This window comes from Xenopus laevis, chromosome 8L (genome assembly GCF_017654675.1).
Source record: "Xenopus laevis strain J_2021 chromosome 8L, Xenopus_laevis_v10.1, whole genome shotgun sequence".
Taxonomy (NCBI): domain Eukaryota; kingdom Metazoa; phylum Chordata; class Amphibia; order Anura; family Pipidae; genus Xenopus; species Xenopus laevis.
The window spans coordinates 23,587,403-23,610,933 of NC_054385.1; the positions used below are offsets into that span (position 1 = coordinate 23,587,403).

Consider the following 23,531-nt stretch of genomic DNA (forward strand, 5'->3'; position numbering starts at 1 on the left):
TTGCAGGTCTGCTTTAATTTGGGTCAGCAATTTAGAGTAATTGAGTGCCGCTGCAGTGGAACTGTCATGTGGGAGCCAAAATCCCTAGATATTTAAGGGATGTAGGCTGCCATGCGAATGGAAAATTTTTTGCAGTCTGAATAAATCAGTTTTGGACAGTTATACATAACGCCTCAGATTTGGTCATGTTAATTTTGAAATTACTATAGAGATCGAATCTTTCTAATTCTCGCATGAGTAGAGGGATTGATAGAAATGGGGATTTCACATAGACTAATAGGTCGTCTGCAAATGCAGCTGCTTTAACCTCCCTTACACCTATTTTCACACCTTGTATTAAATTATTATTCCTGTTGCAGTAATTAAGTGTTTCATTGTTAATATGTAGAGCAGGGGGGACAAGGGCAACCCTGGTACGTTCCATTCGCGAGGGAGAAGGCTTCTGATAGAGTTCCATTTATCCTGATCTTAGCTGTTGGGACTGTATATAATGCCATGATTTTAGATATAAATAATTGCCCCAACCCAGTCTGTATGAGAGATTCCCTGAGGAATTTCCAGCTAACCCGATCAAAGGCCTTCTCCGCATCCGTAGATAACAATATAAGTCGGATTTTGTGCCTTTGGGCATATTTGGAGAATGGAGAAGGTCTTGATGGTGTCGTCTCTCGCTTCCCGTCCCGGGACAAACCCTACCTGATCAGTGTGTATAAGCGTGCTTAGTAGGGGTTTCAACCTGTTGGCTAACATCTTGGCGTACAATTTCGTGTCAACATTCAATAATGTTGGAAATGGGACGGTAGCTTGCACAGTTTGTCGGGTCTTTACCTGGCTTAGGAAGTACTGTTATGGTCGCTTCCAGGAAGGACTGGGAGGGAGGCCTAGTGTCAGAGATGGCATTAAATGCTGGGATGATAACCGATGCTAGGTGGTCCCCTAAATTTTTATACAGCCCTATGGAAGCCCAGGGCATTTCCCCTGTGGGGTAGAGGAGATGGCAAGTTTTAGTCCCTCCAGGAGGAGGGGTCCATTCAATGCCTCAAGTACTTCTGGATTTATTAATCGCGTTTGGGTAGTTTCCGCTATGTAATCCTTCAACTGTTGTTCATCGGGGGGGATCTGCCTTCAAGTTGTATAATTTAGAGTAGTATAATTTAAAAGTCTGAGCAATCTTATTGGTATGGTGGGTGGTTTGCCCCTCAGCTGTTTGAATGTTTTGGATATAATTTACGTTCTGCTGCTGTTTATATAGTTTTGCCAATAGCTTACCGCATTTATTGCCCCAAGCATAGAATTTCCCCTTGCCCCTCTCTATGAACTTGCGGTATTGAAGTTGGGCCATGTCCTTAAGCTCCTGCCTGGCTTGCTGGAGTTTACCGTATGTTTCCGCATCAAGATGGGCCTTGTGAGTGGTCTCTAATAGATGTATTTGTTGGAGTAATTGGTTATACCTCAGTGTCCTGGCTTTCTTGAGTCTAGAGCCGTGTTTAATAAGAGTGCCCCCAAGCATACACTTTAATGCCTCCCATCTCGTCAGTGGGGTCGTGCCGTCCCCCTCGTGGTCTCGCTTAAAATTTGCTATAGTTTGCAGCAGGTCAGACATACAGTCCTGATCCCTCAATAAGGATTCATTGAGACGCCAAGTCCACTGCCGAGCTGGGAGGTCAGGAATCTTTATGTCTATAAATACGGGGTTATGATCAGAATTAGTTTGCGGTCCAATGTCAGATTGGAGACCCAATCTAGGATGTGATGAGAAACTAAAATATAATCAATTCTGCTGTATTGATTGAAAGGGGGGGGAATAATATGTGAAATCTATGACAGTTGGGTGGTGGATTCTCCAGGGATCAATAAGCTGATACTTATGAAGGACTTTTTTGGCCTGACGTAAACATTGGAATGAGATACTAGACTTGTCAGTCGAAGTGTCTAGGCGGGGGTTTAAAGCCATGTTAAAGTCTCCTCCCACAATGAGCTGACCTTCTACGAACCCCTCTAATAGCAATAACATTTGTTCCAAAAATTGCATCTGCCCTGAGTTTGGAGCATAGCAATTGATGATCGTTAGAACAGTCCTCTGGATTTCTATTTTAATGGCTTGTATTCGCCCAGTGCCATCTACTTTCGTATCTTTCACAGTGCAGTGACAGTTTTTATTTGTTGCTATAGCTGTACCCTTACATTTAGCGACCGGGTTATCATTACAGAACCAGTCCGGGAAGTATTTGTTGGCTATCCTGGGCCTATGCCCGACCTTAAAATGGGTTTCCTGCATTAGGAGTATATCAGTCTTATCTTTATGCATCTCATAAAGTATTTGAGATCGCTTCTCAGGTGTATTGAGGCCTCTGCAGTTTATGGATGTTATCCGTAGTCCCGCCATGAGGACGTACTTTGAGGAACGTAACCGTCGAGGTCCAATACACCTGTAGCGGAATGCAATTCAGTGTAGATTGTGATCTGATCCGGGAGAAAGGGAGAAGAAGAAAGGGGGAGCAGTACAAGAAAACACATATCAAAAAGACAAACAAATCTAACTGTAACAATATTCTCGTATTGGTGGGTGCCTGTCCCACATATTTCCTATGGGGGGGGGTGGTAGTCTTTCACCTGCCCTAAAGACCGCATTGAAGACTCTGGTATCGTAGGGAGTCTGTTGAATCTTAAACGTAGGTGAGCGGGTGCCTAAAAAGAACAGGGGTTGGTGGCATAGAAAACAGTAATCTGTGTGTACTATGGGGCATATGAGGGATCATCGTCAGGCACGCTAAGCAGTCAATGGCAGTTGCAACCAGGGATGCGGCTACTTTGACAGATTACAGAAAACTGGACAGTGCCCTAGAGGCATTGCATTGAACGCTTACCCATAAAGGCCCACGACTGTATAAGTACAGATCTAGACTCACTGTAAATGGGCAAGACTATCATATAAAATAGTGATCAAAGTGGGCCTGTGTCCTTCTCTGTAATGCTACATTCAACTAGTATTGACACCTTCCATCACATTGTGGCAATAACAGTTTCACACGCCCTGATTGGCTCAGTTGGCCTGATTCCCCGTATATGTCATCTAGAGATCAAAGTTACCCCTGGGAGATCTAACAAAAGATACAGTATCCTAGCACGTTAGGCGTAAACCATTGAATGAGTATAGCACAGTGATATAAAAGGTATGAGAAATCTCTAATCCCAGGAACCACATGAGCAAAGCCGCTCCATAGTATTATGTCCATACATTACCAGGTCAACGGGGACTGGGTTTAGTAGTAGTCATAAACCTGTAACTGTATAAAAGTAACTGTTCAGTCAAACTTAAACCGTGAAGGCTTTGGGGTTCTTCCATGCCTCATTTGAAACTCAGTTGAGTCGTCAATCTCGGATCTGTCTCCATCATGTCACTCTGAAACCGGCCGTGTTGATCCAGTTGTAGCGAATCTCCAGGAATCTGAACCTTTCCATGCAGGCAACATCATCGGGGGTAAAGAGAGCTGCCTCAGAAAGCCTTCTACATCCGCCGGATTTCTCAGAGTGGCTGGTTTGCCCTGGTGGAAAGCTGTTAGGGCAAAGGGGAATCCCTACTTGTATTTAATCCCCTTTGTTTGAAGGACTTGCAGCAGAGGTCTCAGTGCCCTCCTCTGGGCCATTGTAGTTCAAGATAGGTCTGGAAAAAATTTGAGCTTAGCTCCATCAAAGTCAAAGTCTCTGGCTAAATTAGCCTTTGTCATTATTCGTTCTTTCTCAGCATAAAAGTGAACCCGACATATGACATCTCGTGGTGTGGGAGCCTCTGGCCTAAGCGGCCTCAGTTCTCGGTGTACTCTGTCAATCTCTATATGTGTTGTAGGGGGGCTACCCAGCAATTGATTAAAAATGCCTTGCATCCTCCGGACCAGTGGCTTTAGGTAGCCCTTTAATGCGAATGTTATTGCGCCGTCCCCTGTTTTCTTGATCGTCTAGATGTTGTTGCAGGAGATATATCTGCGTGGCTTGCATAGTCACAGTTTTTTGGAGGGCCCCAATATGATCCGATTGCGCAGATTGGGTTTCCTCCAGTGCCGTGACCTGATTATTCACTTGTTGAAAGTTCTTATTAAGATCAGCTAATTCCGTCCACAGGGCACTCTCAAGCTTGTACACCACCTGGGCCAGGTCTGCCTTGGTGGGTAGGCCGGTTAGCGACTGCCGGATCGCTCTTAGGTCCGCCGTGAGCGCTGCTTGGTCTGCGTTACATGGGCCGGCAGCTACCGGTTCACTGTTATGCTGCGTCACATGAAGTGGCCCGAACTGCTTGTTCGCAGGGGTAGTAGTCCCGGGGCCCTGTGTTTTACAATGACTATATGGCCATGGCGGGATTGTAAACACGGGGCTGGGTGGCACTCCTTTAACAGAATTGCCAGGCGTGCAGAATAGGGGGTTACCCGGTACGGTACCTTTATTAGCGTCGTGGATAAGGCTCCCACAGAAGATGTTCCGTCGCGGCTGTGCCCGGCTTGCCAGTCTGCTCCGTCTCCGGAACTCCACACCGATGCACTGCTGTCTGGCGTCTTACGCGGGTCATCCGCCTGCGTACCGTGTATTTGTGCTTGGATAGTCATCTGCCTCTTACTGCTGCCGGCTGGCGGGGAAGGTACAGGTGTGGTTATTATATCCTCCTCGATCATTTGCCCCACTCTGGCTGCTTCATCATCAAGGCCGCTGGTCCAAGATGGCCGCCGCGGGTCTGCTGAGGAGTCGGCACAATTGTCTTGTGCACGGAAGAAAGATCCGATATTACCTCTGGGAGAGTTTCCTCCAGTTTGCTTTGTTTTATGTCTCCGCTGCCTAGTCATCGCAGCTCAGGTACCCAGAAGTAGGATTAGTTAGACCCCTTTTACACGGAGCTCTTGCTACATGCGTGCTACTCGGTTCTGCGTTAGGCCACGCCCCCTTATTTAATTGTTTTTAATATTAAAATGCTATAAAATGATGCCATGGTGTGAATGTCAGTAACGTAAAGCTACACTGGATATGAATCAAACTCCTTACATTTTACAGTCATCTTAAATGGCATAATTTACAGTATATTTACTAACTGTTGTCAATATGTGAATGTAGGATTTGCTCCAATAGAGCACATATAACATATTTAGCTACAAACAAGGGCATAAAGCCTACATTGGACTGTGCCAGGGGAATTCAGTGTCATTGGATTTCTGAGTTTATTCCAAATTGCTTTGGTTCAACTTCAAAAGCCAAGGGAAAAGTGGCATATAATTGCACACTAAACAGTAAAAGCTACAATAAATCACAGCTTTAGTTCCTTGCTAGTATAAGCTGTGTGACACACATCTAAATGGAGGTGGAGTGTCAGGGATACTGTGACTTGTGCTCTGATAAACTTCAATCACTCTTTACTGCTGTACTGCAAGTTGGAGTGGTATCACCTCCCTTTCCCCTCCAGCAGCCAAACAAAAGAACAATGGGAAGGTAACCAGATAGCAGCTCCTTAACACAAGATAACAACTGCCTGGTAAATCTAAGAACAACACTCAATAGTAAAAACCCATGTCCCACTGAGACACATTCAGTTACATTGAGAAGGAAAAACAGCAGCCTGCCATAAAGCATTTCTCTCCTAAAGTGCAGGCACAAGTCGCATGACATGGGGCAGCTGGGAAATTGACAAAATGTCTAGCCCCGTGTCAGATTTCAAAATTGAATAGAAAAAAATCTGTTTGCTCTTTTGAGAAATGGATTTCAGTGCAGAAGTCTGCTGGAGTAGCACTATTAACTGATGCATTTTGAAAAAAAACATGTTTTCTGATGACAGGATCCCTTTAAAGTCAAATTGGTTTGGATTTGTTCACCAGGGTATTTTGACCAGACTTCCTTTGACTCCAATCTGTTTAATGGAAGTGCTAGATAAATACGTGAAAATGTGGGAGTCAGTAGTCCAGGCTTTAAAAAGTGGTATAACTTTTGTGAAATCAGCAATGTTAAATGAAAACCTAACAACTTGTCTGATATTATCTGTAGTTGAAAAAAATATACAATTAAGAGCACATTTAAGTGGTATTGATTTAGAGCCCAGTCTCACAACAGACTTTCTGTAACATAAATCCAACAGGAGTGCTCTCACTGTCACAGTGGCACCACATCCACTGACTTCTATGTAAGTTGCTTTCACTGATGGGTGATCCAATAGATCCAGTTGGATGCAACTTCGGTGACTTGCCAACTCAAAGCATTCCAGCTGTGACCATTGTATGTCTAATGCAGAGCACAAATGTCACTTGTATCATCTGTTATCATATTCTCTTTTCTGTCACTTGCAAATGTATCCACTCTAGGAGATGTGAGGTATAATGAAGCATTGGGATATCCCATGGTGCAGCAATGGAGGGTGCGGAGTAACCTCTACAAAGTGAAACTCAATTCCATCTCACTGTCTACAGGTCAGACCTTCCTGTAAATAATAAATATGTCTTTTTTTTGCTTGCATGAACAAGAGCAAGGGAAGAAACTGATTTTTCATATGGTTTTGATATCTGCATTAATATTAAAAGAACCTCAATTGAGTGAAAAAACCCTATTAATGTGTATTATCTACTAAATTGGGTGACATTGACTGACAGTGAAATGCAAAGGGATGCCATAAGAAATTAAGAAATCACAAACACGCAGCATATTTATGAAATAGTAAAACAAAGCTCACTGCAGTTCATCAGATAGGAATTTTCTGAGTTATTTCTTCTTTTGTATGTGATTTTAGGGTCTATTTATCATTGGACGAAAGCAAAAGTTCAGCCATTGATATATATGAACCTAGAAATCCTTTCCAAAAAAACAGAACTGCCTCTCTCTTGCGAATGGTGACAAGCTCAATTTCACTCTTTTATAACTATACCCCTAAGCTAACTAGTGATGAGTTTCACTGCAAAAAAATACCCATAGACCTCAATGTATTGTGCACTGAAAAAGTTGTTGCAAAAAAAAAACTTGCAGTGGACCCTTTGAGATTGGTTTCTGCTTTGCAAATTTTTCAGAAAAGTGAAGAGGACTGATTTGGCCATCACTATAGCTAACTGGAACTATATATGCACCAATCATATCAAAGCACTAGGAAAATACACTGACATATATACTGGGAATGTATGGCTGTTCACTGTCCAATTTCAAGCTTCTACCCACTGGTTAAAACTGCTGCCAAAAAATCTATAGTACTGTTTGCTCCTAATTGACTGAATCAGCCTGATTCAAACTGAATAGGTTGAGTTGAGCCCCATTCCTTTTGCAGTATTAATACTCTGGATATATTAGCAAACATATATACAGTATTAGTGAACACAATGGTCTACAAAACATTTTTCTGTTTCTGGAATACCAGATATTGTTAACCTAATGCTCAGGACTAAAAATTGGTCCCCGTGTCCTTTGTAGGTCCTCATTTTACACTTTCATACCATAATTTTTAATGACAAGCATAATTAATTCTGCAATTGAATTAATTAATTCTACATTGAATATCTATGGTTATTGAAGGGACTCCATTCCCTCCATCTGTTTTGTTCCAACAGATTTGTTTCCCACTATGAAGAACATTTTTAGGGGAACTGTCTGCCATTTCCAGTGTGCCAGGGATCCACCTCTCCCAGAAACATAAAAGTGCTATGAATCGGTAGCTGCATTCTACAATGCATTCAATAAAACCAAACAATTTAGGTTAATAGGTTTTCAAACAGGGTAGCAGTAAATGCTACCTGTTTGTTGATTGCTAAGGGTTGCTGCACCTGGGCATACTTACCCCATATGTGATAAAAGCTACTAAGTTTGCCCAGGAGCAGTAACGCATAGCAACCAATAAGATTTTTATACAGGTGATCAGTAAATGCTACCTGCTTATTGATTTCTATGGGTTACTGCTTATGGGCAAACTTAGTGCCTTTTATCACATATGAGGTAAGTATGCCCAGGAGCAGTAACACATAGCAACCAATAAGATTTGTATACAGGTGACCAGTAAATGCTACCTGCTTATTGATTGATATGGGTTTCTGCTCCTGGGCAAACTTAGTTAATTTTACTACATTACCCTATTAGTGCCTTTAATTATATAACTTTGTTCTACAACTGTGGTAGAAAAATGCACATGCACATTATGATTAACATTATAACTAGATTATAATACAAGATCTTTCTATTGAGTAAACATTTTAATATTGCTATCATTATTATAAGGCATTTTTATGACAATTAAAGAAAGTAATGAACCCTGTGTAATGGAAAGTGAAGAACTTACCCCACGGGCCATCCAAGATGGCGACCTCCTGCTCCACCATGCGGCTCTTCCTGGTCGTAATATGACTGCGTCAGAAACGTGTCGCCCCAGGATTGGTCGCCGGCGACGGAATGGACGCCGGCGTCAGAATGTGCGTCGGCGTCAGGACGCCAACGGGAGGACGCCGGCGTTGGCGTCATGACGTCACTGCGTCAAGTTTTGGCGCCAACTTTGGACTATTTATTTCCAATTGCCCTTTCTGTCCTTGCCCAATTATAGGTCTATCTTGTATAGTTCCTGGGTGTGATTCTTTATATTCTGCTTATTCGTGTACCGACTTCTTGCCTGTTTTCATCGATTCTGATCCTTGCTGCCTGTACTGACCATTTGCCTGATTACGACTATTCTTCTGATCCTTTTGTACCGCGAACTTGGTGTTGTTGTCTCCTCCTTGGTCCACACTACAACAGAGCCTTCGGGCCCTGACAGTATAATTGGGCCATGGACCCCTCTGAGGAGCCCCAAGTTCCTACTGATGTCGGCAGAGCCGTTCGTGGATTGGCTTCCCGTATGCACACCTATGAAGCCCAGCAAACCCACTTCGGCCAGGCACTTGAAGCAATCCTGGAGAAATTATCTGCTTTATCTCCTGTGGCTCCAGTCCCTATGCCGGTTCCTGCTACTCCGCTCCAGGTTTCCGAACCTCGCATCCCTGCACCTCCTCTGTATAGCGGTGATCCGGAATTATGCCGTGGTTTCATCAACCAGTGTGAGATCCAATTCACCCTGCTTCCAGGTCAGTTTGTCTCGGAGCGAGCTAAAGTGGGCTATATTATCACCCGCCTGCAAGGGAAAGCTCTGGAGTGGGCTTCTCCTCTTTGGGAGAAGGAAGATCCGGTAATCGACGATGCCAAGGCCTTCATCCGGGACCTTCGCACAGTGTTCGATGCTCCAGGTCGGGCTACTTCTGCCTCGGCTCGTTTATTCCAGCTGCAGCAAGGGACTCGTTCTGTTCCGGAATATGCCATCGAATTCCGAACTCTCGTGGCAGAAACTTCGTGGAATAATGACGGATACCATGCTGCCTTCTACAACGGCCTGGCGATGCGCATCAAGAACGATCTTGTATCTCGTGAGATTCCTTCTCGATGGGAGGACCTTGTTGCGTTGGCTGTGAAGGTTGACACCGACAGAGGGAGTTTCAAGTTGAACTTGACAGGGAGCGTGCTAGGAAGTTTTCCAGGTACCAACCCACCCTGGCTCCACGCTTCCAAAGACCCTTACTTCCCAGTCCGGCTTCCAACCTTTCTCCTCCTCCTCCTGCGGCACCTGCTACTTCTTCTTTACCACCTGAAGAACCAATGCAGATCGGGCGGGCACGCCTTTCCGAACAGGAGAAGCTCCGGAGAAGGGCTGCTGGGTTATGCTTCTACTGTGGGGGAAAAGCCCACTTCGCCCAGGAATGCCCAGTGAAGCCGGGAAACTCCAAAACCTAGGTAAGCTTGGGGAGACTTACCTGGGTGGAATTTGTTCTCCTCCCCATTCCTCTGCTCAACGCTTTCTTCTTCCTGTTCAAATCCAGTTTGGCTCCAAGAAGATCCCTTCTCAGGCTTTCCTCGATTCTGGTGCTGCTGGCAACTTCATGGATCGTGCCTTTGCTGATAACCATGCCATTCCGCTCCAACCCTTGGCAACCCCTCTTCGAGTCCTGGTGATTGATGATCGTCCCCTTTCTTCTGCCATCATCTCGCAGTCTACTCAGGAACTCTCCTTCAAGGTGGGCACTATGCATTTGGAAAGACTGTCTTTTCTTCTTATCGATTGCCCTTCAACTCCCGTTGTCCTGGGATTGCCTTGGCTGTGTGTTCATAATCCGGTCATTGACTGGTCCTTTTCTCAAATTTCCCGTTGGAGTCCATTTTGTGTACACAACTGTTTACCTGCTGTTCCTGTTGTCAAAGTTTCTTCAGTATCTTCAAGTTCTTCTCTCCCTCCTGTGTACCAAGCCTTTTCCGATGTCTTTGATAAGAAGTCCGCTGAGACTCTCCCACCTCATCGTCCCTATGATTGTCCTATCGAACTTTTACCCGGCTCCATGCCTCCCCGAGGCCGCACTTATCCGCTTTCTCCCTCCGAAACTTCTGCTATGAAGTCTTATATCCAGGAGAATCTTCAGAGAGGTTTTATTCGTCCTTCTACCTCCCCTTCCGGAGCAGGGTTCTTCTTTGTTGAAAAGAAAGATGGTAGTCTGCGGCCCTGCATTGACTACAGGGGGTTAAATAAAATCACCGTAAAGAACAGATATCCTCTTCCTCTCATCTCTGAACTTTTTGATCAGCTCAAGGGGGCTAGTTTCTTTACTAAGTTGGATCTACGAGGGGCCTACAATCTTATTCGGATTCGTGAGGGAGACGAATGGAAGACCGCTTTTAATACTCGTGATGGCCATTACGAGTATCTCGTCATGCCTTTCGGTCTTTGCAATGCTCCTGCGGCCTTCCAAGAATTGGTCAATGACGTTTTTCGTGATCTTTTGGGACAGTGTGTGGTCGTGTACTTAGACGACATTCTTATTTTTTCCAAAAACCTTTCTGATCATCGTTGCCAAGTGCGTGAAGTTCTTTCCAGGTTGAGGAAAAACAATCTCTTTGCCAAATTGGAAAAATGCACCTTCGAAGTTTCTTCCATTCCTTTTCTTGGCTACATCATTTCTCCACAAGGTTTTAAGATGGATCCCGCCAAAGTTTCTGCAATTTTGGATTGGCCCCTTCCTACCAGCATCAAGGCAGTTCAGAGATTTATTGGCTTCGCCAACTATTATAGACAATTCATCAAAAACTTTTCTTCCAAGATCCATCCAATCCTTGCCCTGATCCGTAAAGGGAATAAACCTCAATGCTGGCCCCCTCAAGCTCTCGAAGCCTTCAAGACCCTCAAGGAAGCCTTTTCTTCTGCTCCAATTCTTAGACACCCTGAACCCCTTCAACCCTTCTTCATTGAAGTCGATGCCTCTGATGTAGGAGCTGGAGCAGTTCTATCTCAAAGATCTTCTTCTGACAGTAAACTCCATCCTTGTGCCTTTTTCTCCAAAAAATTTTCTTCCCCTGAGCAGAACTATGATGTGGGCAATCGGGAGCTACTTGCCGTTAAGTTGGCCTTGGAAGAATGGAGACATTTGCTTGAGGGTTCTTCTATTCCGGTGACAATCTTTACCGACCACAAGAACCTTGAATTTATTCAATCCCTCAAGCGCCTCAATCCCCGGCAAGCCAGGTGGGCACTTTTCTTTTCTCGTTTTAATTTTATTATCACATTTCGTCCTGGCTCCAGAAACAGGAAGGCTGACGCTCTGTCCAGAAGCTTTGCTCCTGAAGATTCCTGCCCCAAAGATCCTGTACCCATTGTGCCCTCTACCAAGATTATTGCTGCCTTGTTTCCCTCCTGTGCCTCAGTTACTTTCTGCTCAGTCTTCAGCTCCTGTAGAGACTCCTCTTGGTGTTGCCTTTGTCCCTCCGGAATTTTGTCATGCCATTTTATCCCAATCTCACAGTTCCAAACAGGCCGGTCATCCAGGGATTAAGAAGACAACCGAGCTCCTGTCTCGTCTGGTCTGGTGGCCGTCCCTAAGGAAAGATGTCAAAGACTTTGTTTTGTCCTGTTCAGTTTTTCTTTCCACTCGCAACATTCGTCTCAAGATTCCTACACCCAAGCTTGGTCCTAAATTCATCGGCCCCTTCCCTATCATCGAAATTATCAACCCTGTGGCTGTTCGTCTTCAACTTCCTCCTGAGCTGCGGATACCTAATGTTTTTCATGTTTCCCTGCTTAAACCTGCTATGTCTTGCCCCTCTTCTTCCTCTCCAGCTCCTGTTTTGGTTGACGATCACAAGGAATTTGAAGTCAAAAGAATCTTGGACTCTCGTATTTCCAGGGGCTCTCTTCAATATCTTATCGAGTGGAAGGGGTTCGGTCCAGAGGAGTGTTCTTGGGTGAAAAGCTTGGACGTACATGCACCTGTCCTGGTTCGTAAGTTCCACAGACTTTTTCCTTCTTCCCCTAGCCTCGGTGGTCCTGAGGCCCAAGGCCTAAGGAGGGGGGTACTGTAATGGAAAGTGAAGAACTTACCCCACGGGACATCCAAGATGGCGACCTCCTGCTCCACCATGCGGATCTTCCTGGTCGTAATATGACTGCGTCAGAAACGTGTCGCCCCAGGATTGGTCGCCGGCGACGGAATGGACGCTGGCGTCAGAATGTGCGTCGGCGTCAGGACGCCAATGGGAGGACGCCGACGTCAAGTTTTGGCGCCAACTTTGGACTATTTATTTCCAATTGCCCTTTCTGTCCTTGCCCAATTATAGGTCTATCTTGTATAGTTCCTGGGTGTGATTCTTGATATTCTGCTTATTCGTGTACCGACTTCTTGCCTGTTTTCATCGATTCTGATCCTTGCTGCCTGTACTGACCATTTGCCTGATTACGACTATTCTTCTGATAAATCCTTTTGTACCGCGAACTTGGTGTTGTTGTCTCCTCCTTGGTCCACACTACAACAGAGCCTTCGGGCCCTGACACCCTGGCAGTTTACAAAAATCATTTGGCATTCAAATTAGTACCTGCTATTATTATTATTATTATTATTATTAACATAAATACTGTATATATAGCAGAAACATGTTCTGCTCTGCTGTGAGATATGGGCATTGAGCTCTGTGTGTAGCATTGGCATTGGGAGAAATTTATGACTAATGGGTGATGTGGTTATCCTGCTAGACTCGTTCTAGACAAGGGATCCCCAAGCTTTTCAATCCGTGAGCAACATTCAGAAGTAAAAGGATATGGGGAGCAACACATGCATGAAAAATGTTATCGGGGTGCAAAATAAGTGCTGTGATTGGCCATTTAGTAGCCCCTATGTTGATTGTCATCCTACATTGAGGATCTGTTTAGCAGTGCACCTAGTTTTTATACAACCAAAATTTGCCTCCAAGCCTGGAATTCAAAAATAAGCAGCTGCTTTGAGGCCACTGGGAGCAACATCCAAGGGGTTGGAGAGCAACATGTTGCTCACAAGCTAGTGGGGATCGCTGTTCTAGACTAATCTTTAAGAATTCTCTAAAAGCCAAAGTCTAGAAGACAAGACAATTATGCATATAGGAATAGTTTATGTTGAATTTTGTTAAAAGCTTTCTTTTGTTGCAGGATTCACCAGTGTGTTGAAGATCCTAAGCCCTCAGAGTAGCAGAGAAGAATTGCAGAATGTCCTGCGTCAATATGGCTCCCACTACATCTCAGAGGCTTTATATGGCTCAGAGCTTACATGCATTATCCGATTTCCCAGCAAAAAGGTGCAGCAGCAGCTGTGGCTTCAGTACCAGAAAGGTAAGCAAATAAAAGTACCCAGAATTGGAATGGATGAAATAAAATACCCAAGAGGACTCTAGAGGTAGTAAAGAGGTGTAAAGACATACACTGTACTGATTTTATAACAAGGTTATTTCAAACATCACTGTGATTTACAAAATTTTAGGGGAAATTCCCTTATTTGGGGCAAGGCTTCATCTTCAAGAGGTTGTTCATCTTTGAGTTAACTTTTAGTATAATGTAGAGCATGATATTCTGAAACAATTTGCAGTTGGCTTTAAATAATTAAAAAAACTATTACAAATAAATAATAAAGACCAATTGAAAAGGTTCTTAAAATTGGCCATTCTGAAACATACTACAAGTTAACTTAAAGGTGAACCATCCATTTAAAAACTGAACATTAATAAGGAGTTTGCAAGTTATCATTAAATGAGAAGGAAAGTGCTTTTATGCTTGGGATTGCCAAAAGTTAGACACCCCCAAGTGATTGTATTTAAGAACCTGAGACTCCAGGCTGGTGCTCCTATTAGCAGAAAACTGCACTGGCCCGGGGTTCTTCCAGTGAGCACCATGCTCTTCCTGCTTCTTCCTTCAGCTCTTGACTGCACATGCGCAATAGAGTGAAAAGCAGAAAGTTAACGAAAAAGCTAGATATGTAGTTCTACTGCGCATGCGTCTGCCCCAGGACATTTAGAAAGCTAAGAAGACAATCACTCCCTGATGCTTGCTTGCAGAACCCTGGCCCATGCAGTTTTCTGCTGATAGGAGCACTGGTTCAGAGTGTCAGGTAAGTAAATATAATCGCAAGGGGGGTGCCTAACTTTTGCACCCCAAGTATAAATAACTTTCCTTCTCCTTCAAGTGAAATAAAATATTTTTTTTTTAATGCATAACATAAATTAAATATAGAAGGGCTGAACAACATTATTTACTTGCAGTACAGGTATGGGGCTTGTTATACAGAATGCTTGGGACCAGGGATTTCCCGATAAGTGGTCTCTCTGTAATTTTCATTCCCAAATCTTGTCTATTAAAAAAATCATTAAAACATTAAATAAACCGAACAGGATTGTTTTGCCTCCAATAAGGGTTAATTATATCTTAGTTGGGATCAAGTACAAGGTACTATTTTTACTATTACAGAGAAAAAGAAAGTTGTTTTAATTATTTGCTTTAAATAAAGTCTATGGGAGACAGCCTTCCCATAATTCAGAGCTGTCTGTATAAAAGGTTTTCGGATAACTGATCCCATACGTCTTTTTTGGAGAAACATTGAGGCATGCTATCCTATGCCTGTCATGCTATAAAAACAAATTCCATTTATCTATATAATGGAGCATCACATCACGGGAGTCACAGATCATTTCTATGAATGTCTTAAGCTTAAACCAACCATATATGCTGATGTATATGCAATTCTGAAAATTATCCAGACTGTGTGCCAGAGTGAATTCAAAAAAATGTATCATGTATACTGAAAAAAAGCCCAAACTGTTTTTTAGTTATTAATAGATATTACTATTACTTAGAAATGTTTACCCTTTAGGGTCAGGGCACACAGGCAGATTCAGGGAGATTAGTCGCCCAGCGACAAATCTCCTCTTCTTCGGGGCGACTAATGTCCCCGAACTGCCTCCCCTGCCTTTCCGCCGGCTAAAATACAAATCGCCAGCGGGATGGCACTCAGCGCAATTCATTTTCCGAAGTCGCCTCACAAAGAAACTTCGGGCAACTTCGGAAAACGGCGATTTGCATTTTAGCCGGCGGAAGGCAGGGGAGGCAGTTCTGGGAGTTTAGTCACCCCGAAGAAAAGGAGATTTGTCGCCGAGCAACTAATTTTCCTGAATCTGCCCTGACCCTTAAACTAACCCCTTCACTTTTTTAATTATCTAGGAGTACAATTAAGGAAGATTTAGTCACCCTTACATTAAAGCTGTTACTTATTCCTCTGGAACAATTAAGATGTTTCTGTTGAAAAATAAATGATGATGATTAATTGTTACCTTATCTAGTAATTATAGCTCTTGAACTTATCTCTTTAGCTAATGAAGACAACATAATTAGTTTACACAAAGCAACACATATTGTGCCTTCACATAATTTCTTATGAAAGAATCCTGTAGGTCTCTATAAAAAGATATTGCATAAAACAGCTCATATGTAAAACCCTGCTTCATGTAAACAAACCATTTTTCTGTGCCATTGGGTAATCATAAATAGAAAATTGCCATTTTAAAGAATAAGGCTGCCCCCTGTAATTGTACGATTCACTGTGCACACAAACATACCAAACAAACTATATTTCTTAGGTCACATGAGCCAATTAACAGACAGAGTTGTGTCTTTTGCTTCAACACTTCTTCCTGTTAAAGTTAGAGCTGTAGTATTTCTGGACTGATGATCACTGAGGCAGCACACAGACCATCACGAAATGGGGGTTCAAGGCAAGAGATGTAAAAGGGCAATATTTACTTAAATATATATTCCAGTTTGGTAAGATTCTTTAATATGCCACTTAATATGATATAAACTATCTGTTGCTTAAGTATTCATTTTGGGGGTATAGTTTTCCTTTAAGTTTATATGTAAATGTTCAATTTACTTTACTCTTTTTTGCAAAGTGAAAAGGTGAATTTATTCTGGTAAAAAAGCCAATGTTTCAGGCCTTCTCCTGCCCTTTCTCAAGCCGTATCATCGGTGCCAAAATTCTGAATATCCACTTCGCACTGATTTCTAAGGCATCTAGGTAGAGTTGAGCCAATGAGATGAAGCAGATCGTTTCCAGTTTTTTTAAAGATTTCTTTATTGTCAATACAAACCATTACACATAACAGTGTATTTAACTCACGTTTCCGCCAGGCCTCTTATGGTGCATTACAATAAGTAAAAAATAAGAATAAAACAGCATTGTGCCAGGACAAAGTACATGTTTGTGCAATGTGCAAGTTCAGTTCTTCTTATGGTAGCAGGGCTTTACAAATACCAGTAGTTCAAATTTGTAATACCTGCCCCGGCCCTAGCTGGCGATTTGCCAAAGCTGCCATTTAAATACCAGAAGGGTGGGAACCCTAACCTTGATAGAATGATGTGAGAATGGGAGGATTAAGACTGACTGCCTTTAGTTTTGACAAAAGTGTACAATCTTGAAAATAATGTAATTTGTGATTGTAACTGAAAGCCTGGTCACACTTTAATCAATAAAACACAATGAGATTGCAATAATCAATAAAACATACATTTTTTTACTGTGAGCATTAATAAATCAGCCCCTTGGATACTCTGTACCTGGTGAAAGTTTCAATGCGTAACACTACCTTTGTGATTACTAGATGCCCACTGAACTTGGCCTTTGACAAAGCTTAAGACACCTGAGGAAGTTGTATCTTTTCACTTAATTTCTCTGTTCATTGTGCAACTTGGAATATCATCATGGTGTGTACTTTATAGGAGCAATTTGTTCCTCAGTTTAGAATAGGAAACCATTTGAGGGTGAAGAGGACAAAGAAGTATCAGGGATGACAGTGTTTTCTTGCACTCAGGGCTGGGCCAAGTCTTACTGACTCCCAGGGCTTATTGCCCTGCCATACTGCAGGATATGCAGTAAAATAGGTGTGACGGAGCCGAGTCAGACGCATGCAGTGAAAGCTCTGTGAGAAAGGGTCTCCTAAATCAGTATAACGAGTACCAAAGCTGCTATGACTAAACAAATGAGGCACAAACAGAAGCCGGCACCCGAGGGGAACTCCCCCCAAGGCAATATCTGATCTTTTTTCCGAGCAAAAGACAAGCAGATGGATAATACGCATGACATAAGGAGGCCATCAGCAGCCTAGGTGATGAGGCGGCTACAGAAGGGTACTTACATGATTGTAATACTTTACCTGCACCCTCTCAATCTGATGCCAGTCCGCAAGCATAGAGGTCCGTCAGATGACTCACACATATCACCGGAGGAAGACTCATCAGCATGGAGCTGAGGTGATGGTGCAGAATGGCATTCAGAGAGAGGCTGTGACGGTTCCACTGCAGGGAACACGGGAGATGTACTCAACACGCCTCATAGAGGTAATGTAAGAACCAGCCCGACTAAGCAGTTGCACCAGGCTGATGATCTTGTCCCTGCGTCACTGACTGACCAATACTCAGAAGCTCACAACCCGAGACAGAACGCCCAAGATTTGGGCCCCTCAATTCTACAAATTAACCCATGCCAGGGGTCCCAAGCGATACATCTAGATGTCCAACACAAGGAGGCCCCATCAAACCTACCGTTCCAGACACTATTCCTAACGGACATACAGATAATAAAGGAATCCCTGTCAGGTTTGCCCGCAAAAAAAAACAAACTACTTAACCCATATTGTAGGAAAGCTAGGGCAGACTCTCAGGTCGGAAATAGCAGACCTGAATAAGAACATTCAACAAATGGGTACCAGAGGCACTAAAAGAAAACCAGTCAACTGCCTCGGGCCAAATGGAAGTTCTATATAAGACAATAAATACACAAGCTAAGCAAATTTATTTTTAACAACAACACCTAGACGATCAAGAAAACAGAGGGCTTTGCAATAATATATGTATTAAGGGACTTCCTGAGGCTACAGGACCAGAGGACCTCCGCCCTTCGGTACAAGGCATATTCAACCAACTACTGGGCAGACTTCCCACCACACATATAAAAATTTACTCCACAGGGAGTTGCGTCCCCACATACCAGAAGCTACCCAACCACAAGATGTTGAGTGCACTTCTATGCAGAGAAGGAACAAATCATGGTTAAAGCCAATCATTTCAAAGACTTTGACTTTGATGGGGCGAAACTCAAATTCTTTCCAGATCTTTCGACATCTACAATGGCCCAGAGAAGGGCGCTGAGGCCACTACTACAAATTCTCCAAACAAAGGGAATTAAGTACAAATTGGGATTCCCTTTTGCTTTAACAGCTTTTCACAAAGGCAAACCTACCACGATGAGGACCCCGGATGGCCTTGAGGGCTTTCTACAGCGACTCACACTCCCTCTGATGACTATTCTACTATGGTTCTGGATGAAGGATAAGACAGAGATCAACCATCTGATTGAGAATGCTGCATATATGGTTAAATGACCCAGAAGGGATGACTGTTATGTTTAACCTAATAACGTATACAACTTAAGATCAGACGGAAGACCTGGATATCAAAAACGGATCTAAAGTCTTTATGCTGTACGAGTAAAATCCTATAGGGGTAAAAAAGTGTGATCATTTACATGTTTTAATATTTTATTAATTCAAAAGAAAAAAAGAAAAATAAAACCCTGTATGTCTTTATATTCCAAAATCACTAAAAACTGTTTATACTTCTGCCACTAACTACTTAGGAACTTATAAAGTGCTCTCTCTGCCATTGAATTTTTAAGGGATCTCTTATCCATATCTTTTAATATAAATACAGGAGCTACAGATTAGCAAACTCCTTTTATCTTTTCCTCTTCCTCACAAGATGCAGGGAATTTGTGTTTTTTTAGGAAAGATAGAAAACGTTTGTTAGAGAAGGTACATTTGAGACCACAGTTCCCTGCACTCTGCCTTCTTCACTTGTGGTAATCCCTGGGTTTAGATAGCAAAATGACCAGATAGTAGCTAACGGGATGACTCCATCACTATCTTCTTCTTTCCAATTCTAATCTTATGTTTTTATAAGCGTGAATGTGAGATAATTTTTGAACTAATTGTTACATTGTTTATCCTGCCAATCAACTGATAAGGTTGATACAATTTAACATTCACAGGAATTCCTGTGAAAGGAGCTTGTGTTTTTAATCTTTTACCTTAGTCATTGTGGAATTTATGAATTTAAATAATTGATAATTGGCACAACAATCTATTTCACATTAGTTAACTTAATCCCCTTGGGGCTCATATGGTTGTTAAATAATTAGCACAAAGCACTTTAGAACGTTATGTTTTTATCTTGATGACCTGTTATTATAATAAGTCATATGAAAATTAATTTAATTATACAGAGAATTAATTAAGAAACTGATTTGATTAACCAAATTCATTGGGTGTTTTTTTAAAAAAAGTATCATAATCAAAACAATTATAATTGATGTATTAGAACCTTTAATGAACTGTAGTTTTATGAATTTGATTTCATAATATAATTTAGCACATTGGTGATCTTTATATAGACAAGGACAAGCACTTTATAAGTTCATAAGTAGTTATTGGCAGTAGTATAAACAGTTTTTAGTGATTTTGGATAAAGACATACAGGGTTTTCTTTTTCTTTTTTTCTTTTGAATTATTAAAATTCAGTGAATTTGTGATTACACCCCGCTGTGTCTTTTTTAAGGTTATAAGTTGCTGAGAGTATACAAACTTTCTGATAATGTTTTAATATTTGAAATTTGGTAGTAACATTGTCGCACCTGTAGAAGAAGAGAGGGGTGTGGAACGACCCCGGGAAACGAACAACAAAAATATAGCAAAGAATTTCTACATTAAAATATTTTTTTTAAAAAAGGGGGGAGGTGTACTTTCGCCTCTTCTTTTATTTCTGTTATCATAATCAAAGAATCTAATCATTCTCTAATAAAAATGTTGCCCGACATCCCGGGAAAGCGTAAAAAGCTACACCCTCGCAATTATAGTTTTTTAAACTTAGTAACCTGGTTTACCCCATAACTAAACCAAACAGAACACCAGAATATGCCCATTGGCTTAGGATATTCCTACCCAATAAGGAACTAGGTTCCCAGGTATGACACCCAAAATCAGTAAGGTAAAATGGAATCGGAAACGGTACTCAAATGTCACCATTGTAACAACACTTCTACTAGATACAGGTGTGTTGGGCCTAAGCAGGGGTGCTTCGCCAATGAGGCAAGTTGAGGCTGTCGCCTCAGGCGGCAGCGCCCCACTAGGCACCAGGGGCAGCAAAAATGCTACTCCCGGTACTTTAAGAGCGAATTTCCAGGGGAGGGGGGGCAGCAGCAAATGCTGCTGCCTCAGGCGGCGGATGGGCCAGGATTGCCCCTGGGCCTAAGCGGTCAAATCTCACATATTGTGCATCTATGGTGGAAATAAGGATAACCTCTGTTAATTGCAGAGGCTTAAACACACCTGAAAAGCAATCCCACGTACTATACGAAATGCATAAAGCTCAAACAGACATACTGCTATTACAAGAAAAGCATTTTAAGGAAGGCCACAGGCCAAAGGTGAATAACAAATATTATTCCACGTGGTTTTTCAGTGACAATCCAGAATCCAAATAAAAGGGTACAGCTATAGCCAGACACAAAATATGTCATTGCACTTTGAAGGAAACAAAAAAGACAGCACGGGCCGCATACAACCCATTAAGGTAGAGATACGGAATTCCCTATTCACGATAATGAACTGTTATGCACCAAATATAGGTCAAACACAGATTCTGGAAAAGTTGTTCCAATTTTTAGAGGGATTTATGGAAGGGTACATCATTCTAGGTGGAGACTTCAACATGGCAATGAATCCCCCACCTCGGCACGTCCATGGTAAATCAAGCATACCATATCAACGAAAGGCCAAAACCACCTTATATAACCACAAACTGATCGATCCGTAGAGAGTGTTTCACCCAACATTAAAGGATTACACTTATTACTCTCCCCCTTTCAATCAATACAGCAGGCTGGATGATATTTTCATCTCCCCATATACTAGATTGGGTTTCTGTCACAGAAATAGGCCCACAAGTAAACTCAGATTATAACCCCATACACATAAATATTAAGGTACCTGACCTCCGAACTCGTCAGTGGACATGGCGCCTAAATTAATCTTTGCTTCACGACAATGATTGCAGGACGAAATTTAAGGAAACTATAACAAATTTTAAGACAGACAACGCAATGTACGACACTGCTCTGCTGACGAAGTGGGATGCATTGAAATACGTTCTTAGGGGAACCCTCATTAAACATGGCTCCAGACATAAAAAAGCTAGAATGATGTGCTGTAACCAGCTTATCAAACAGATACATGAACTGGAAACATCCCACAAAACTGATCTGGCCATAGATACATATGGAAAATAACAAAAAGCTAGACAAGAGCTAAGAGAAATAAATCAACACCAACTATCAGAAATATATAGAGATTGGTAAAGGAAATTTTATGCATGGGGTAATAAATGCGGGAAAATGCTGGCCAGCACCCATCATACTAGTAAAATTTCAAGGACCTTTAAACAATATTACTCTAAACTATACAACTTACAACCGGTAGTGCCCCCTAACCAGCAACAATTAGAAGAATATATTACAGAGACCAGGCCCGGACTGGCAATCTGTGGCTTCTGGCAAATGCCAGGGGGGGGCTGCTATAAGGTGCCATAGAAAGTCAGTATTTAGTGGGCTGGTGGGGGCTGTTTGGGCCTCTGTGTGGGCTGATTGGGCCTCTGTGTACCTGAAATGCCAATGCCTATTTTAATTCTCAGTCCGGACCTGACAGAAACTAACCACACGCAGATTACATATTATATATACTTTCCCAACCTTTTCTACCTGACATGCTCAAAGGAAAAAAATACCACTTATATTACTTTCAGTGGATGCAGAGAAGGCATTTGACAGAGGTAGCTGGCAATTTCTTAGACAATCCCTTTTGCAGTCAAGCCTTGGGATACCATTTATATCTATAATTATGGCACTTTACACCCTACCTACAGCTAAAGTATGAATAAATGGGACATTATCCGAAGCTTTCCCGCTCACCAATGGTACCCGTCAGGAGTGTCCTTTATCCATTCTATTATATATACTGACGATGGAACACTTAGGGGCACATTTACTAAGCTCGATTGAAGTATTCGAATGAAAAAAACGTTGAATTTCGAAGGTTTTTTTTGGGTACTTCGACCATCGAATAGGCTACTATGACCTTCGACTTTTACTTCGATCGGAACGATTCGAACTAAAAATCGTTCGACTATTCGACCATTCGATAGTAAAAGTACTGTCTCTTTAAAAAAACTACATTACATACTTTTTTTAAGTTTAAACCTACCGAGGTACAATGTTAGCCTATGGGGACCTTCCCCATCACTTTTCTAAGTTTTTTTTGATCAATGAAAAATCCTTCGATTGATCGCTTAAAATCCTTCTAATCGTTTATTACTTTGATCGTTCGATCGTAGCATTTGCAATAAATCCTTCGAATTCAGTATTCGAATTCGAAGGATTTTACTTTGAGGGTCAAATTCGAGGTTTTATTAACCCTCGATATTCGACCTTTAGTAAATGTGCCCCTTAGTAAATGCAATTAGGAACAATGATCTAATCCAAGGTGTTAGAATAGGTAACCGCAAGGTTAAGACAGCTGCCTTTGCAGGTATATCTAAAATTTCCCTATAATTCAATCACACCACTGCTACAGGAACTAGAGACATTTGGGGTTCACAGTAATTTCAAAATCAATAAAACAAAATCAGAGGTATTAAACGTCTCGTTAACAAAAACAGAATCACACATAGTACAGCAAAACTTTCCCTTCTCATGGCAGCCAACTGCGCTCAAATACCTGGGGATACTGGTCCTGAGAGACAGTTCCACTGCAGCGGACGTTAATTACCCAAAACTCCTCAATCAGGTCAAGGCAGATCTGCAAAAGATAGATCAATCTACACTTACTTGGTTTGGAAGGATTAATTTGATTAAAATTACAATCCTCCCAAAATTTTTGTACTTCTTTCAAACCATCCCCATACCACCAACTAGAATCTTCTTTCGGAATGCAAATAGGATCCTCACACAATTTGTATGGGCTAACAAACCTCCCCGTATCAAACTAACAACTTTACACAGATGTAAACAGAAAGGAGGAGCAGTACTACCAGATCTATATTCCTATTGGCAGGCAGCAACATATACTAG

General features: G+C 42.2%; 1 protein-coding gene across 2 annotated transcripts in view; it reads left to right on the plus strand.

Moving 5' to 3' along the window:
- Nucleotides 1-23,531, plus strand: part of LOC108698296 (astrotactin-2-like) — a 1,031,088-nt gene that overhangs the window by 641,609 nt on the left and 365,948 nt on the right. For both annotated transcript variants that reach the window (XM_018229686.2, XM_041572527.1), the window contains exons 14-15: nt 6,333-6,437; nt 13,463-13,642. In XM_018229686.2, the coding sequence (XP_018085175.2) occupies nt 6,333-6,437; nt 13,463-13,642 (285 nt within the window). The remainder of the gene's footprint in view (nt 1-6,332; nt 6,438-13,462; nt 13,643-23,531) is intronic.